The sequence below is a fragment of the Megachile rotundata genome, chromosome 1 (assembly GCF_050947335.1).
Source record: "Megachile rotundata isolate GNS110a chromosome 1, iyMegRotu1, whole genome shotgun sequence".
Lineage (NCBI taxonomy): Eukaryota > Metazoa > Arthropoda > Insecta > Hymenoptera > Megachilidae > Megachile > Megachile rotundata.
In genome coordinates, this window is record NC_134983.1 from 17330242 (window position 1) to 17348714 (window position 18473).

General features: G+C 39.1%; 1 protein-coding gene across 1 annotated transcript; it reads left to right on the top strand.

Annotated features, from left to right (window-relative positions):
• Positions 1-1096: 1096 nt before the first annotated feature.
• bsh (brain-specific homeobox) lies at positions 1097-11167 on the top strand. Its single transcript, XM_003704927.2, has 3 exons — positions 1097-1972; positions 2971-3223; positions 10268-11167. The coding sequence occupies exons 1-3, from the start codon at positions 1634-1636 to the stop codon at positions 10516-10518; spliced, it is 843 nt and encodes a 280-aa protein (XP_003704975.1). The 5' UTR covers positions 1097-1633; the 3' UTR covers positions 10519-11167.
• Positions 11168-18473: the final 7306 nt, after the last annotated feature.

Here is an 18473-nt window from a genome sequence, read left to right on the forward strand (position 1 = left end):
CATTGATCGAAAGCTAGCCTATGGCGAGACACATACGTGACACAAGGATACGTGGACGTACACCAATACGTCGATTTTGAACATGCTGTATACATCGTCCGATAAGTAATCTAATCCGGAGCTCCTCCTGATCCGCATTCTCCACCCTTTCAAGACTCCATACAGATGTATTGACTTGCGAAGAGCTTTCGTATACCTTGACGCGAACGTAGGATCAATACCGTATGAGACGAAAAAAAGAAAAGAACGGATACCGAGAATCTGATAAAACAACAAATGAAAACTTCCACTTTTTTCTGGTACTGTTCTGTACGTTCGTGGAAAAAAATGTCCGCCGAAAGTAATTCGTGGAAATCGCACTGTGTATTTGCATTCTATCGAATCAACCATGAACGCATAAATGAATTCATTGGAAAAATTTATGTTGTATAATACCGAGAATCAGCTGGAGTTTCGACAAATTTTTAGTTTCAGAAAGAGATAACACTGAGCAAATTTTTTAATTCCGAGGTTGAGATAAAACTGAAGAAGTTTGAGACTCGGATAAAACAGAGTTTGTAAGTTTGGAAATGTTAATATCGACAAGTTAGAAAATTTATAAGATGAATGACAGTGTCTACGATCCAGGTCCCTTTAAAGGTAGGAAAATTGCGACTGGCTCAAAATAGAGTCCGGTGGACAAAAGTTGCGAAATGCGAGTAATAAAAATTCCTTTCGGACCGGTTAAACGACAAAAGAAGGTAGCTGAAGAGTGGATAGAAGGAGCGCGAACGTGGATCCGTGATCCAGGCAGAACACACAACAACATGGGGTGAACCACGGATATAGGACTCCTCGACGCCTCACGCCTCTCCTCTCCCTTTCTCTTTCACCTTTGATTCGAGGGTGATCGCAGGGGTGAGACCGATGCACCCCTAGCATCGTGTCCATGGCAACGGTGCCGGAGGTCCCGCCCCGCGTGAAATACGGGGCCAACCGTGGCGACGTCGAGCGTCGCGACGCCGACCAATACCGGCGAGTCTCGAGCCTTGAATATCCGGTCCGAGGTTTACTCTCCTTGACCAGTTAGAACGTCTGAGGGTGGAGATGATCGCGCGGGGGGTTGAATCGCCTTGAATCGCGCACCGATACTCCCTAAACGTACACCGTACGACGCTATACTCTTCATCGTCACCTTTCTCGTCGGTTTCTCTCGGCTGGACTCAATTCAATTAGAATTTTACGGGACTCGTTGAACGCGCCAAAACGACCCTCGGTCGGACATTTTCAGCAGCGACCAGTGAATTCTGACGAACTTCGACGTTGTGTACCTGTTCGAACAAATGGGAGAAATCCGATTAGTTTCTTCTCGTTGCCTTTAGTGTCTTTAGTGAATTACGGAGATACGTGTACGTGACTCTGTTCAGGGTCCATCGATGTAACGAGAGTATACCTAGTGAGAGTGTCTGTTAGTGTCGACATTTGACAACTCTTAAATTAGTGGTCATCCTGCGCCTGTCGAAAAGGATTTTAAGGACGATCATGTCGTGGTCAGTGAAGAGTACGTGATGAAGGAGATTCGAGTGATCGTGGTGTCTTCGTGTTAAGAATGTAAGCAGCCTCGAGTTGTCGGGATCGAAATCTGGTTAGAAAGATGCAGTCGACTTGCCAGCAACAACAGGCTCAACCGGGTCAAAATGCTACCTCGGCCAGCAGAACCTCCTTCTTGATCGAAGACATTTTAAGCCGCGGCACAGCTCAACCCCATTCTCCTCATCAACTTCATCATCAGCACCTCACGTCTAATCATGGGGTGCAACATCAGCAGTACCAACAGTTTGCCAGTTTATTGCCTGGATACCATTCGGCACCACCCACCGCCGCTTTCTTTTTGGGACCACTTTTTGGGAACACTGCCATGGGGGTCGGTGTGGTTCCAGGGGTCAGTGAACTTGCGGCCTTGAAACATTGTCGTCGACGGAAGGCACGGACAGTGAGTAACCATGTCCCATTTTATGATGACTGAATTGTTTGATTCTCCTTCGGGTTATGGAAGTTACAGTGGTTCGATCATTATTCGAGTGTTGATATAATTTACATAATCATGATATAATTCGTAATATAATTATCAAGCGTTGACATAGTTATTTGGAAAGTGAGGAGATCCTGACAAGTAGATACATTTTGCAGGTTTTAAGTTCTACAATTGCCAAATACTCGTTGACATTTTGCTAATGGATAATTATAATTTTTCATATATTAGTTTTCAAGATTTGAGAAAGTTCATTGAACGATAAAGTTTGTTTGTATTTTTCATTGTACCTATGTAAATAGTATTTACACGTTCTAGCGCCATGCGTTGTATCATCATGTTCAGTATTGCCACACGTTGTAGTGTCACGCATTGTATTCGCCATGTGTTGTATTTGCGATGCATTGATCGTTACGTATTGCACTTGTCACACGCTGTATTTGTAACATGTTGTCGCCAGTTGTATTTATCGTGCATTTATATTGTCTACGCGTTGTATTTGCATTGTATCGTTATATATTGTACTTTCCACACGTTATATTTATTGTGTATTGCGTTTGCTGTGTGTTGTATTTGTTATGTGTTTTATGTATCATGCGTTCTATGTGCAACTTGCTGCATTGTCCGTGCATTGTATTTGCTATGAATTATATTTTCTACACGTTGTATCCTCCATGCATTGTATTCGCAACATGTTGTACTTGTAATGCATTATATTTGCAATAGATTGTATCTCTGATGCATTACATTTGCAACTCGTTTATCATCGCATAAGTACATACATCATATATTACACGATCACATATAATTTCACCACACGTACCGTCACGCGTTATATCACCTATTGAGACATCCTAAAAATTAACCAGGTTGAACTTTCACTATTTTCTATTTTTTCGTGGATGAAAAGTTATTGCTTCTCTTATTTATTATTAAATTATTGCTTATGTCCCATTTAGGTGTTCAGTGATCAACAATTAGCGGGTTTGGAAGCTAGATTCGAGGTCCAAAGGTACCTCAGCACGCCGGAAAGGGTCGAGCTTGCGGCGGCTCTTCATCTCTCGGAAACCCAAGTGAAAACGTGGTTTCAAAACCGACGAATGAAGCACAAGAAACAATTGAGGAAATTGACCACCAGCGGGGGAAGCAACGGTAACCAGAATTCCAATCAGCAATGCACCGGTCAATCTGTATCAATTTCATCGCCTGCCGGTGAGCAAAGCATTTTTCTCTTACAACTAATAACAATTACACAGGTATTCCTAAAATCGTACTAACTAACGGCTGATTATACACACAAAGTTTAGTAAGGGATATCTTTTTGATTTTTAAAAAAGAAATATTCTTTAAAATATTTATTCAAAATGCAATTATAAAGAAACTATTTTATAATCTTTTTGAAAACTTTCCAAATTTAATTTTCTTAAAAACAATATAACACGTGTGGAAAAACGTAATTCGTTCTCTTTGACTTATTATTTAACGAAGACTCAATATTACGATTGTACGATGATTTGGGGTATATCCCGCAGAAGCCTTTTATATGTGTAAACGGATTAAGATGAGAAAATAGGCATCCTATAATCTAAAAATTAAGGTCTCAATTGACGTTGATTATAAAATAAAAAGAGAACCGGAGTTTACATTTGAAATTTTGAAAAAAAGAAACTTTCCAAACAACGACACACAGGACGGTGATTCCAAAGGATGGTTTAATCGATAAAACGGGAAATCAACCTAGCGCTACAAACTTGATGGCGCTTAAAATTTTCACGCGTCGCGCCGATAAATGCGAGCGTTTAATTGCAAATTGCAGAATCTATGCAATTTCGTATCCGCGTCACAATGCGTAATTACCACTAAACATGGGTATCGACTTTTCGATAAACAGTATACACACACGTTCGCTTCCGTTGCTTCGCATCAATTAGCTCGGCTTAATAACACGATGTGTCCTACATGATCAACTTCTAATAAATCATATCGGCGATTTCGATGTAAAAATTCGCATCGCATTTTTACGATTCGAGAAAATCCAACAAATTACCTGGCAAAAATCGTTCTTTAAATAAAAGTTTAATGTCACATGACTGCATCAGAATTATGTGATTAATTGCACGTAGAAAATCTTTTGCGTACTTTGAGTATCGAAAGTGAAAATTAAACTGTAATCTTTTTAGCCACGCATTATATTGCTATTGTGTGATAATTTGTGCATTATACTGCCATGCGTTGTATCGTCTATACGTTCAATCACTTGTGCGTTAGATAACTTGTTAAATGACTCTTGCAATCCACTCGTATCGTCTATGCGTTAGATCACCCATCCGTTATATTACCCTCGCGTTATATCGCCACGCGTTAGATCCCCGATACATCAGATTCCTCACGCGATAGATCACCTACGTGTTATACTGCTTAAGCATTGGATTACCTCGCGTTATATCACCACTCGTTGTATCGCCGATGTGTTATATCACTCTCGCGTTATATCACCACGCGTTAGATCTCCGATACATCAGATTACTCACGCGATAGATCACCTACGTGTTGTACTGCTTAAGCATTGGATTACTTCGCGTTATATCACCACTCGTTGTATCCTCGATGTGTTATATCACTCTCGCCTTACATCGCCACGCGTTAGATCTTCCATACATCAGATTACTCACGCGATAGATCACCTACGTGTTGTACTGCTTAAGCATTGGATTACTTCGCGTTATATCACCACTCGTTGTATCCTCGATGTGTTATATCACTCTCGCCTTACATCGCCAAGCGTTAGATCTTCCATACATCGGATTGCTCACGCGATAGATCACCTACGTGTTATATTGCTTCATCATTAGATTATCTCGCGTTATATCACCACTCGTTGTATCGCCGACGTGTCACATCATCCTCGCGTTATGTCACTATTCGTTATATCGTCCACGCGTTAAATTCCTTACTCGTCAGATCAGTCACACGTTATATCACTCTCGCGTTATATCGCCACGTGTTATATTACCTACGCGCTAGATCACTCTCGCGTTAGCTCACTCACACATTAGATTTCCCATTCGTTATATTTTCAAACGTTGTACTATTCACGCGTCGTATTTTTACATAACGTCATTCATTATATTACCATACGCTTGTCACGTGTTTCATTATTATATTACCACGTATTCTATCGCCACGCGTTATGCTGTAGCACGTGTGCGACCGCAGCCATCGCAACGTATAATTTTCTTACAACAGTTGCACATATACGTTTACGAAGTGATTAAAGCAGCTGAAAGTTGTTTATGATTTAGTTTAATTTATCGCAGCGATCGCGTAAGTAATAATGTCGCTGAAAGTAGATCGCGGTTAGTGTATCGCAATTAAATCGTTATTAGTATAAACTTCGTAATTGCGATTATCAATTTGCATTGGAGCGCAGCTACCGCGTCGGAATTTCCGTGTACGTCAAATACTTCCCTGTTATCATGCTAATGGACCATATAATGCAACCAAAATTCGGCTGGCAATAAATTACGCAACTTCAGTTAACTAACCAGACTATAACCAAGGTAGCAGCAACTATAATGATTAACTAACATTGACCGGGGATAATGATCGCTTTTTGTTCTGCAATTCCCCGCAATTCGTGTCTCGTTTAATCGAGTTATCTGTCGTACAACCTCTACAGCGGATGAAATCATTTTACAGCATAATTATGTCGTTTCGACGATTCGGAAGTCGGAGGTTCACTTCGAGCAGAATCGATAAAATTCGAATCGTTACATACGAATTTTTTCAAATTTGAAGAGATTCAATTAAACTTGGTTCAATAACGATTAAATGTCATAGTGTTACGTATTTCGAATATACGTCTGTAATACGATTTTTATTTCGAAATCGAGAAAGTAATTTTGAATATTTTTCGACGCGAAAGGGACGGTGTTTCCGTCGAGTAATGGAAATTGCTTGTGTTGGTTAATAAAGGCTGTTACACAGACTGCAAAATCATCGAATTAGAACATCAATAATAATGGGGAAGGAATAACGGCGCTATGCAAATACACCGGCGCAGTTATAACGATCTGCCAGTAATTAAATCAACTTGTTCGCCAGAATTGATCGAAAGCAATCGGAAACTTGATATTCGTCAAAATGTTACTTTTTGTCGACATTTGCAATAGAATTCGATACCGAACTAAGTACTGATTCGGTATTAAGTCAAATTAAATCAACTCGATACATTTCACATTCTGTGAATTTTAATTTGGAGATAACCGATACCAGCATATTTCATTACCTCCATGATTTAATATCGCTTTGAAATTAAAGACTGCGTAGGAGGTTATTAAACAATGTACGTTTTTGCAATTTACTTTGAAAAGGTGTATAATTTTCAATACGTATATTTGCATTTCATTTATCATCATTTTATACAAGCATTATCAAGGATAAAATAGCAGAAACTAATAAATGTAAGATATCAGTTATTTATCCAATTTATGAAGACAGTTCAAGATATCCTCATTCACATGTTCGATAAAAACTTTGTATTACAATCTTATCTGAATGATTTCTTATCTCAACGATTCGTAATATCGTCAGTGTATGATAGAATTAGAAGCTAGACGTAATCGAAGCGAAACAGAAACGAATTCGATTATTTTTTCGATCGCATCGTTGTTAGCCGAAACGAACAGCCTCCTTAACCCAAGGGTGCGCGATCCGAACTCACCCTCTCGACTTACACCGCATCTACTGGTAACCTTCGGCAAGTTGCTCGTCTCGTTCGCCAAGATGGCTTCGGTAGGAAGGGCTAACGAAGTTAGTAGACATCTCCTTGGCAGCGAAGAAGAAGGGGGTTGTAAGGGGTGGAAAGCACGTAGAAGATGAGACCGCCTAGTCGTCTGGAGACTCGAACGGATACCGTCTAAGGAACCCAACAGACTTACGGCACCCCTTATTCCTTTTCCCTCTCTCTCATCCCCTGTATCCCCACTCCCTTCTTACCTCTTGTCTTCTCGATTCGGTCTTCGAGAAAATTAGTCAATTATCGGCTAAGTGCTCGGCCAGACCTACATTCGCGATTGCTCGCCACCGAGGGCTGCCCACCTTCTTAACTGTGTATCAGCGCGTATCTGACCCAATTTAATCGAACGATATTTCAATCTTACCAATCATTTTTCTTATTCAATCCTGTTGATTGCCTTTTTCTATCTAATTGATACCAACATCGGACTATTGGCAATTAATCAGCTGTTGCGAGAATGGCTGCAAATTTTTTCACCTAAATATTTTGTACTTTCGCAAATTTGAAAGTTTATGAAATTTAGAAGGATTAAGAGTTTTGAAGGTTTGAGTACCTTGGAGGTTTGAGTTTCAGAGTTTTGGTAGTTTCGAATTTTGGGAACTAATTTTGGATTTTTCGAAATGTTGGGACTTTGAAATTTTAGAATTCTGCAACTTCAAAGCTTTTAATTATCCCATGATCTTTGAAACACTGATTTCGTTTAAACTTCGTACAATTACAGAGCATAACAAGGTAATATTACAATACCATAGCAGGTAATTTTCTAAAAGAAACTAATAACTCAAGTTCGAAATTCTTATAATTTATAATTAAGATACGAGGGTCATTCAATAAGTAAAGAGACAAATTCTATAATTTTAAAACTATTCAATGAATGTGTACAATCTTTTCAGGAGTGTTAGTTGGCAACCTTGGGATATGCTCTGATCAGCTGTTTCATCATTTTATGTCAACATAACCTCAAAATTTTCAATTCACCATGGCAAGTCCACTAGAAGATTGCACCTTAGAAGAGCAGCGCTCAGTCATTAGATTTTTAGTCCAGCTGACCCGTGATAAGCTTCAAGAATTGGGTTGGGAGGTCTTACCTCATCCTGCCTACAGTCCCAACCTCGCCCCATCTGATTTTTACCTGTTTGAACCACTCAAAGACGCCCTACGTGAAAAAAGATTTGCTAACAATGAAGTTAAGGAAGCGGTGCAAAAGTGGCTTCGGGGTAAATCGAAAGAATTCTTCGCCAAGGGAATTGGGAAGCTGCAAGGAAGATGGGACAAGTGCATAACTGTGCGGGGAGATTATGTTGAAAAATAGCCTTAATTTTGAAAGATTGAAATAAACCGTTTTTGAGTTATAGCCATTTGTCTCTTTACTTATTGAATGACCCTCGTATTTGAGACTAATGTGATATCGGGCATGAGAATACAATCAACATTTCTTCTTCTTTCTCTAAAAATAATGAATTGAAAAAGCAGATTTTCCTTTCATTCGACAGAAAATTCCAGAAAATTTTTCGAATTAATTTATTCGACTCCAGTTTAAAAGTGTTCCTTTTAATAAAGAAAATGGAAAAGAACAGAAAAAAGTTCGTATAAATTCCACGAGTGGAAAAGTCATGGTTCTCGAGTCTGCCGTTATTCACTAGCAGTAATACAGAAAGTTCTCTAAATAATGAACTACCATTTTTATTTCCTAATATTTTATCAAACCTGAATCACTCCCTCAACAAACATGGTCTGTTACTTCTTCAACTTCTTACAATTTATTCTCTTTACAAGCCCCAAAATTGCAAGTTTAATTGCAGTTGCGTTCATTTAGCTAACTTGTCTGAAATTATTATTAAACCAAAATTACTATTATTAAACTTGAAATTACTAAACGCGGTTACTAAACTATACTCGGTAAAATTACTGAATTAAATGGGGTAATTACTAAACTAACCGAGGTATACTATGGGAAATCAAAGACGAGACGCGGAATATCATAGCGATAGTTTTACGAGGTGCGATCATTAAATTCCGGGACTGGTCCCGTATATGCAGACAAGGTCACGTGTTTCAAATTTGGCTACTATCCCCTTCAAAGTAGTCCCCTTGTGCAGCTATGCACCGATCCGAGAGCCTCTGCCATTTTTGGAAAGCTTCCTAGAAGTCTTCTCGTTGAAGCGTGTCAAGCACCTGCTGCGATTGAATCTCGTCCACCGTGTCAAATCGGCGACCCTTGAGCTTTAATTTCATTTTGGGAAACAAAAAGAAATAACGGGGTTCCAAATATGATGAATACGGAGGGTGAGGAAGGACGACAATTTTCCATGTTTCTTTTTTTTTATGTTCCTTTGTTCCAATTTGGAGTCCATCGTGATTTCGCAAAGGGGAGCGTGCGTATGCTACCATAAACTTGTATAATACAGGATTCAATGAAGATATCGCTTCCAAACTTCGTGTCATATGTCTCGAAGATTGTTATTCATATGTCCTGCCAGCGCAAGTCAATCGTGTCATTCGTTTAATCACAGCAGACACAATCCCGGACTGATCGCACCTCGTATTGAAATAATGGGAAAAAGATTTTTTTATCAGAACCAAATAGACGAGAACTGAATGTCTACAGTATGTCTATATGTCTACAATAAACTGTTTCCTAATATTATTTTACGACTGTCGAAAAATTTAGAACAGCATTGATTGACTGTCAACGCAAGAGACGTTTACCCAACCCAATATTTATCTTAGTACTCCAAGCGTACCTAATACAACGCAATTATTCGCTACAAAATTAACCCTTTCCCGTGCCATTTATTTATCAGATGCATCAGTCAAGACTAACTATTCAGGGCTATAACATTAAAACGAACAAAGAAAACTAAAATGTTGTATTTTATATTCAAGGATACTTAACACTTTAACGACCGCACGTTTACGCAGTCAAACATCGCCAGGGGCCGGCAGTATTTTTGAAGAATTAATTTAAAAGAACTTTATTAAATTCACGAAGAAGTTAACATAAAACAAAAAACGACAACAATTTAACAACAAATTTAATATTTCGTAGAGCGCCGACATTTGCGCCATAATTTACATGGTACACCACTGTAGTGTAAAATCTAAAATTAAAAATAGGCAATAATTACCTAAAATCAAAGACGTGGCGATGAAATACGAAGCCAATAGCAATATCCACACTTGTTTACATTCATAAACTATCACACAGAAAGTGTGGCACTGGACAACAATCTTCGGCGGTAGCATCACACACATGTTGTGTGAGCGGTCGTTAAAGTGTTAATTATAGTTGGACCTAAATTTCAAGTTGAAGAGTATTCAAAATTTGAGTAAGGTTTATCGCGTTTGGCCTGTAAGTGCGTCACGAGTGAGACTCGTCAAAGCACGGGAAGAGGTTAACAATATACTAAACTAACGATACAACTAACAATATAATAAACTAACAAAATTGTTGACAGAGAGACCAGTGGATTTTTCGTTAAGCGGTGGCCGAGAATCGCGAGCGAGCAGCGACGCCCCGGTGGACTCCGACGACGACGAAATCGACGTCCTAGGCGACGAGACGCCGTCGCCAACGCGAAACAATAACATCCACGTGTCCAGACACAGCGGATCGCCAACGAGTTTTCATCAGATCACGCATTCTCATCCGATTAGCTTGTCTCACCAACCGCAACATGGTCAAACGATTCAACGTCAGCATCGCTGAAACGAACTGTTTCGAGGATCCTTCGAAACGCCTGGTTCGACATCGGACAAGAACGGTCTTTGTGAACAGTGAACAGGAAGAATTATTCGAATCCCATTGGATAATTGTTATTAGTTCGACGTGCAATTATAGTTTAAAGTTGAAACCACGGTTTAAGTGTCTAGAAATTTTTCGTGTCGAGGACGAGTTTTCGTTTGCATCCGAATCTTTCTCGGAGGCGAATTCGATCGAGTACTCGGTGTACTTTTAACTGTACCGTGAAACCGTGTTGTAAGTGTAAAAAAGAAATAGAGTAAGGAAAAATAAATCGTGTTTCCCTCCTTCTTATTCTTCGATTGTCGAGGTGATCAGTGAAAAGGATTAATGGTAAATTAATAGAGACGAAAATAACTGAATTGTGATCGAATCGATTATCCGGGAACTCACTGTAAAATACGAAGAGAAATTCTGTAAAATTTATTAAGGACTACGCGAGCGAATAATGTAGAAATTGTAAACGTGTAAATGACTGTTTAATCGATCTCTCGCGATACTTTTTATAGCGAAATGCCGTAATAAAGCTAGTCTGTTTCGTGTCACTTTTTATAGAGGAGTAGAAAGTTAGATTGTGGTTCAAATTGGGATTAAAATGTCACGATGTAAGAAGCAAGCGCGTGTGTGTGTAACTTTTCCCTTTCCTTCGTTATAATTTCTCGATAATTATGATTTTATTAACAACTTTTATGAAATCGTTCATCCGCACTTTGTACATTAATTCGATGAATTCATCGCTTTTCCTGTATTTTCATGCAAAATCGCTTGAATTCTATTATAATAGAAAATTATTTTATTATAAATTAAAAATCACTTTAGTGTAATAAAAATTATTCTATCACAAATTAAAAGGCGTTTTAGTGTAACTAAAAATTGTTTTAGAATAATGAAACATTCTGTTGTAGATTATTACATTATTTTGTTATACAGTGGTTCTGTAGTGGACACGGAAGCGATTGATATTTTATAGCGTTTCGGGTCAAGAACGACGACCGTGCTTTTCGTGTAACATTATCGACCCACTAATTGGCAACGTGACATTTCTTACACGTTTGGGACACTTTAGAGACTTAATTCACTTTAATATTATAGCTAAAGCCAGCTAAAGAGCAATTAATCCGGACTTATATTCGATGACAAGAAGAGATTACCTATTTAATTATAGAACCCTGACTCATACTACCCTTATGATCATACTATTTTATATGTTCGCAAAAACATGTGCTTTATGTCAATTAATTAATAACTAATAATATATAATTTTACATGGAGAAGCTATTTTTTTTAATACATTATGTTAATTATTATTACTTACATAGGTACAGATTATTCTAAGCTAGAATTTTCTAAAGTTTAAACCACTAAATTCTCAAAGTTCCAAATTCCTCAATTTTCCAATTTATAAATTCTCAAACAGATGAATTCTAAAAATTACAAATTACCAAATTTTCACGGTGTTAAACTCTTAATCTCACAAATTCTCAAATTTCCAAATGTTCGAATTCACAAACTACCAAATTTCAACTTTGCAAATTTCCAGTTCTCCAAACTCTCAAACTCCCAAATTCTTAAAACTGCGAATTCCCAACTCCCCGATTTCTACAGAATCCAACTCTCAATGTCCTAAATTCCCAACTTTGCAAATTTCCAAATCTCCAAATTCCCAAACTCCCAAATTCCAAACTCTCCGATTTCCACAGAATCAAATTCTCAGTGTCGCAAATTTCCAAACGTCCAAACTCAGAAACTCCCAAATTCCCAACTTTGCAAATTTCCAAATCTCCAAATTCCAAACTCCCCTATTTCCACAGAATCAAATTTTCAGTGTCCCAAATTTCCAAACGTAAACTCACAAACTCCCAAATTCCCAACGTTGCAAATTTCCAAATCTTCAAATCCCAAACTCCCCGATTTCCACAGAATCAAATTTTCGGTGTCCCAAATTTCCAAACGTCCAAACTCATAAACTCCCGAATTCCCAACTTTGCAAATTTCCAAATCTCCAAATTCCCAAACTCCCCGATTTCCACAGAATCAAATTCTCAGTGTCCCAAATTTCCAAACGTCCAAACTCACAAACTCCCAAATTCCCCAATTCTCCAACTTCCAAATTTCTAAATTCTCCAACAGATAAATTCTAAAAATTCCAAATTCCCAAATTTCCACAGTACTACCCACAAAATTCCCAAAATTCCAAATTCCCAACTTTGCAAATTTCCAAATCTCCAAATTCCCAAACTCCCAAATTCCAAACTCCCCTATTTCCACAGAATCAAATTTTCAGTGTCCCAAATTTCCAAACGTCCAAACTCATAAACTCCCGAATTCCCAACTTTGCAAATTTCCAAATCTCCAAATCCCAAACTCCCCGATTTCCACAGAATCAAATTCTCAGTGTCCCAAATTTCCAAACTCACAAACTCCCAAATTCCCCAATTCTCCAATTTCCAAATTTCTAAATTCTCCAACAGATAAATTCTAAAAATTCCAAATTCCCAAATTTCCACAGTACTAACCACAAAATTCCCAACTTCCCGAGCGTCCACAGGAAACTCCCGTTCCCCAAAATTCCGAACTTCCTCATCGAACTCGTCCAAATAAATCGCATCCCCTTTGGTGGCAAAAAGCGATAGTTACCTGTACAAAGATGTTCGCTACCTGTTGCGAAAACATTCGAAGGAAGATGTTCGGTAGAAAGAGGTGGCTATCGTTTAGCGCGGAGAGACAGAAGGTTTTCGTTGAAGCACGATAGAGGCGGAGTCTGTGGAACACGTGCTTCCAGTTGGGGTGAATCCTAATACCCAGATAATGGGAAGTAATTGCGAGGGATCAGAGCGAGCGTAGCTACTCTATCTCGGTTCAGGAGCGTACACAGAGAGGGTGGAGGTGTCGGCGTTCTCATCCCCTTGCGCCTCGCTGGAGATTCGTGGGGGTGGATGAAAAGGACGGTCCAACAGACACACGCATACACGCGTGTACACAAATTGACGGAGAGAACCGGAGGAACCGGTATCCCGGAGAGAGACAGAGATCCGTAATTATATTATCGGGGCAAAATCACGGCGCACATTCTCAAATGCACCCCGGCTGACGGTGTTTCAGACAGCTGGATCGTGAACGCTCGTGTTTCTTCGTGTTATCTTATTCAGGAACTCGTTCTCGGTATTATATACCGCCGTACACGTTCGTTTTGTTAAATAATTATGCCGGTTGGAATGCATATAAACGCAATTGACTTCTATGTTATTCGAAACTGGGTTTCTCGAGACCAGCAGCTTTTCTACCGAATTTACTGTTATTTTCTTTGATAAATGCAATTGTATCGGACACTGTTGTATCGAGCTCTTCGCGTCTTTCTTCGAGGGCAGCTCGACAGTTTACATTCAATAGGCGAAACTGAATTCTTCCCGAAACCAGGTGCTTTTCTACCGAATTTACCTATTATGTTTACTATTTTTTTTTTTGATAAATGCAATTATATAGGACACTGTCCTCTCGTTTTTCGTCGAAGGCAGTATACTCAATGTACGTAGACGCAATTGTGTACGACAGGTTTAGTGACTGCATAAGGTAGATAGATTGCTAATTTTATTTAGTCAGTAATTATTTTTTGCAAAAACCCAAAACACATCCCAACAAACCTCATCTGCAACATCCCCGTCGCAACTCGAAGCAGCCTTAAAAAATATTTGAATTATATTTTCGTAACGTGTACAAAAGGACAAGAGGTGGTATCGCAACGAAAGGAAAGAGGAGCGATAAAAGTGTAGCCGCGAGGTGATAGGAAAAGCAAGTACATGGCTCGTAAGCTAACGAGATCATGGTGGTCCATTTATGACGTTTATTAGATTCCGTTAAGACGTCTGTTATTACGGTACGTAAATAAAGGGTGGAAAATTCGCATCCCTCGCCGGGACGAGAGCGTGGCTGGAATGCAGCGAAAATAATGAAATAAAGGACAATGAAGTGGCAGGTACAATAGCCAATGGGGCCTAGGACGAACGGGAACGAACAAGGCGGCAAGTACAGAGAAGCTGGCACAGAGGGGGTTGAAAACGCGAGGGGGTGGCAGATAGGTAGCCGAGCGGGCTAAATGCAGTGGGCGTGTTCCCATTACTTTCATTATTTTTCGACGTAGGGGCTCGGTCGCGATATGCGCAGCACAGGGTGCATAGTCCGTTAAATGCAAGGATGGCTTCGAAAATCTACCTGCCACCACCGCTGTGTATCGCTATCGAGCTAACGCGAATAACGATGAGGTCAACCCCTCAAACGTTAACCCGTTCGCGGTCGTTCGTCTATCTACGGATTTTTCTAATTTACAACATTTTTTAGCGCTTTATCATTTACCAACTTATCACGTCGGCTTTCAGAGCGTTCTGAAAATAATTCGAACGGGAGTCGAAAGTTATATTGACTTAGGTTCTTGAAACGGTTATGAAGTGTTAGACACTGCTTGTCACTTGATCACAAAGTACGAGTGCGGACTCGTCAAAATAGTGCAAGGGAGAAGCACATTTAAAAATTCGTATTTTTAACAGGAGTATTGAACAATGTCATACTGAACAGTTTCAGAATAATTTTGTGAAGGTAAATCAATTTTAATAAAGCAAAATTAGAAGTGGGGTATCAAAGCATGACCGATTATGAGCTTTCATTGATCTTTCCTGGGGACATTCATTGCAGATCTTATCTGCTTGCGAAGGTTATTTGATTTGCTTGGATTATTAGGTGGGCAGGGTGCACTAGATGATTTTCTCCCCTTTGATGTGCCTACGACATACCGTGTATCGTGTCATACACTTTATGACCCGTAATGGGTTCAATTTAACGCGTGATTTCAATTTTGTTGATCCCTTTAGGAGATTAGTACTGTTTATATATTTGACAATTGGTAATATTGCAAGATACTTAGAAATTTTTTAGTGAACTCGTATATTCTTAGATTCTCAAATTTCTGAATTACTGAGTTCTAAAGTTCTCAAATTGTCGAATGTTGATTTCCAAGTTCGCAAATTTTTAGATCCCTAAATTCCCAAATCCCGGAATTCTAATATTCCCAAATTTTAAGTTTACAAATTCCTAAGTCTTCGAATCCCCAAATTCCGAAATTCTCTATTTTCTTTTCAATCCCCAAATTTCTAAATCGCCGGATATCAAAATTCGTAAACTTCTAAATCCCCCAGTTCCTCCTTTCCCAAACTTTCATACATCAAAACTCCAAAGTTTCTAAATTCTCCAACATCGAAATCCTTCCAAATCTCAAATAAATCCTATACCAAAATCCTACACCAATGTACATATACAAAGATTCTAGCGTACAAATCGTACACCACAAAGAGCGTAATCACGGTGCGTTAAATCATCGGTGGAGTCTGTAAAGTTTGTAAACAGCGGTTTAGAGTGAGCGTGCGTTTTGCTCGACTGGTGTAAGGGGGTGGAAGCTTCAGTTCCCCGTAGATTTATTCGGAGGGTTAGTTGAGACCCACGGATTGACACGCGGCGACGTCTTGACAGCTTGTTAGGCTAACGGTTGGCTGCTGTTCATCGAACACCATGCGCTTCAGCCTCTTTACCGCTCTTTAGCTTGACATTTCGCTCCTGATCTAACGTTATACCATTGTCTACGGCTTCATCTTTCTCTCTTGGCGCTGATATTACTCCACAATCGAGAACAAGTCTTAATTGCTGTTACTATCGTCAAGCTTCTTCCAATTAACCAGTTAACAACAGATTTCGTACATTATTTTTGACCAACCCTTTTTACTTGAGGGTATTTTTGCTGCTGGTAGATTGCAAGTTTACAAATTCAGATGGAAGTAAAGAAATTTTATAATCGAGGTGTTTACAAGTCAACGAGTTGTTTCTTTTGCAATTTAAGTAGCGAAGTATTTGATTATAGATTACCCTTTGCATTTGAAGGTATGTAAATTATTGACAGACAATAACTTCACTCACTTTGAGATTAAGAATGAAGTACAACGATATACACTACCGGTATATAATATAAGAGACGAAAAAGAAATTAATTTTGTTGATTCTTTTTCATCTGGATAAAAGTTAACATTCGGAGGAAAGCATCTTAATAATTTCTGATTTAAAATAATGAATCTAAGGTGCATTATTTTAAGGCGTTTCGTGAACCTAGTGTTAAATATGTTCGACATGAATACATCAATTCAAACATTCATTTCGGTGCGATTAACAAATAAATTTTTTATCAAATATTCTTCCTTAAAAATGTTTAAACAACGATCAAAGTCGAGAGATTACTCAAAATGCATGGCAAGCGAAGCCACCCTCGAAGTCTCGAGGATTGAGGAACAAAAACGTCAGGATCGAAAGAGCAGAAGAAAAGGATATTCGGTGGGGAATAGCACTACTGCTCACGTACCGTTTAACTTGATCACCATGGGCAATCTGGCCTCATTTCAACCTCCAGTTAGTAAGACACTTCCGCTAACAAATAACATTGTCAACGACCCTGTGGGGGCGCTCTGATTCGATTTGCACACCATGAAAGCGTTCGGTTCAGGAACCAGAGATAGAACAAAAATGCCCGTCAATCGACAAATATATGCGAACGAATAAAACGGAATTGCAAAAATTGGAGAAGAGCGAAAGAAAAACGAAGAACAGCGAGCTACATAGATTTTCACGTTTTTTAACTTTTCAATTTTCGAATTTGCTAATCGCAATCTAAATCTAAATTTGTTAATCAGTTCCTAAATTTTTAGGTACACAAATTCGTGAAGCTTCTAAATCTATCCTGTCGCCTCATATTCAAAAGAAATTCTTTTAACAAGATATCAGTGAATTAAAATTTGAACAGCAAGCAAGTAATAGCTAAACGTATTTTTGCAATGCAACTTCCTCAACTGAGAACAGATAACTGTAGCATCTGAATATCTTTCAGAGCAGAATATCTTTCATATTTGAATGTCGGCAAATATGTTTGCAAAATGGAGTAACGTGATCTCCCGAAATTGCACCCCCAGATCGGAAACAGCCTATACAGGGCATAAGTGCGTTCTCGAGCAAAAATAAGGCACGATACGTGTAAGAAAAATTATTATCAGCGTAATAATAGCACAACGTGCTGGAAAGCACGGCGACGGTCTAATTAGTCCGGTTATTTAGTTAGGCAACAGAGATGTGACAAGTTTACCTCGGCCGTTCGGTACTAGAACCACTTAAAGATTCGTATCTCCAGGACGTGTTTAAAAATAATTACCGTGGAAGATTCAGCGATAGTCACGGAGTCGCCCTCACCTTTGTGCTGGGTGCCCTCTGAAGTGGTACTCGTTGTTACGGCATAAAGGCAGTCCAGCCAACCCCCTTCTTGTTCGTCCCAGCGTCTCTTCCGGCACCGCTCGAGTGCTCCTCACCTTTCAACCACTCTATCACCCCGTTTAAAGAAGTAAAGACCAAAGGTCCTTTACCGTTTTAAGAGGTTAGACCGGTAAGAAAAGGAGTTTATTCGCGATGACAATGTGACGCGGCTTAGACGTTGTCCCCCTTACTAAATCACCGATACACTGGCCTCGCTTTATAATACATCCAAGATGCTGCCATCGAGTGGATATCGAATTCCCGTCGAATCGACCTACGAGGATACGATAAAGAACTAAAGACCGAAGGTTTTTCACGGCTTTAACACCTTAACCCATCGGTCACCACACCCTCCGAACTCATCCTTCATCTTTGCATATAAATGTTTTTTATACAATTTTATGATTCTTCTATCGTGGCGCGACATTTTTTAAATTCTGACATATCTTTTAGGCTATACGTTGATTGAATCTGGTGCGGTTCAAACTTGAACTAAACGAGATTTCAATATGATTTGACCAGTGGTCAAGCTACACCGAATTCTACAAATCAATAACAATTTCTAATTCAGAGATAAAAATTGCAATCAC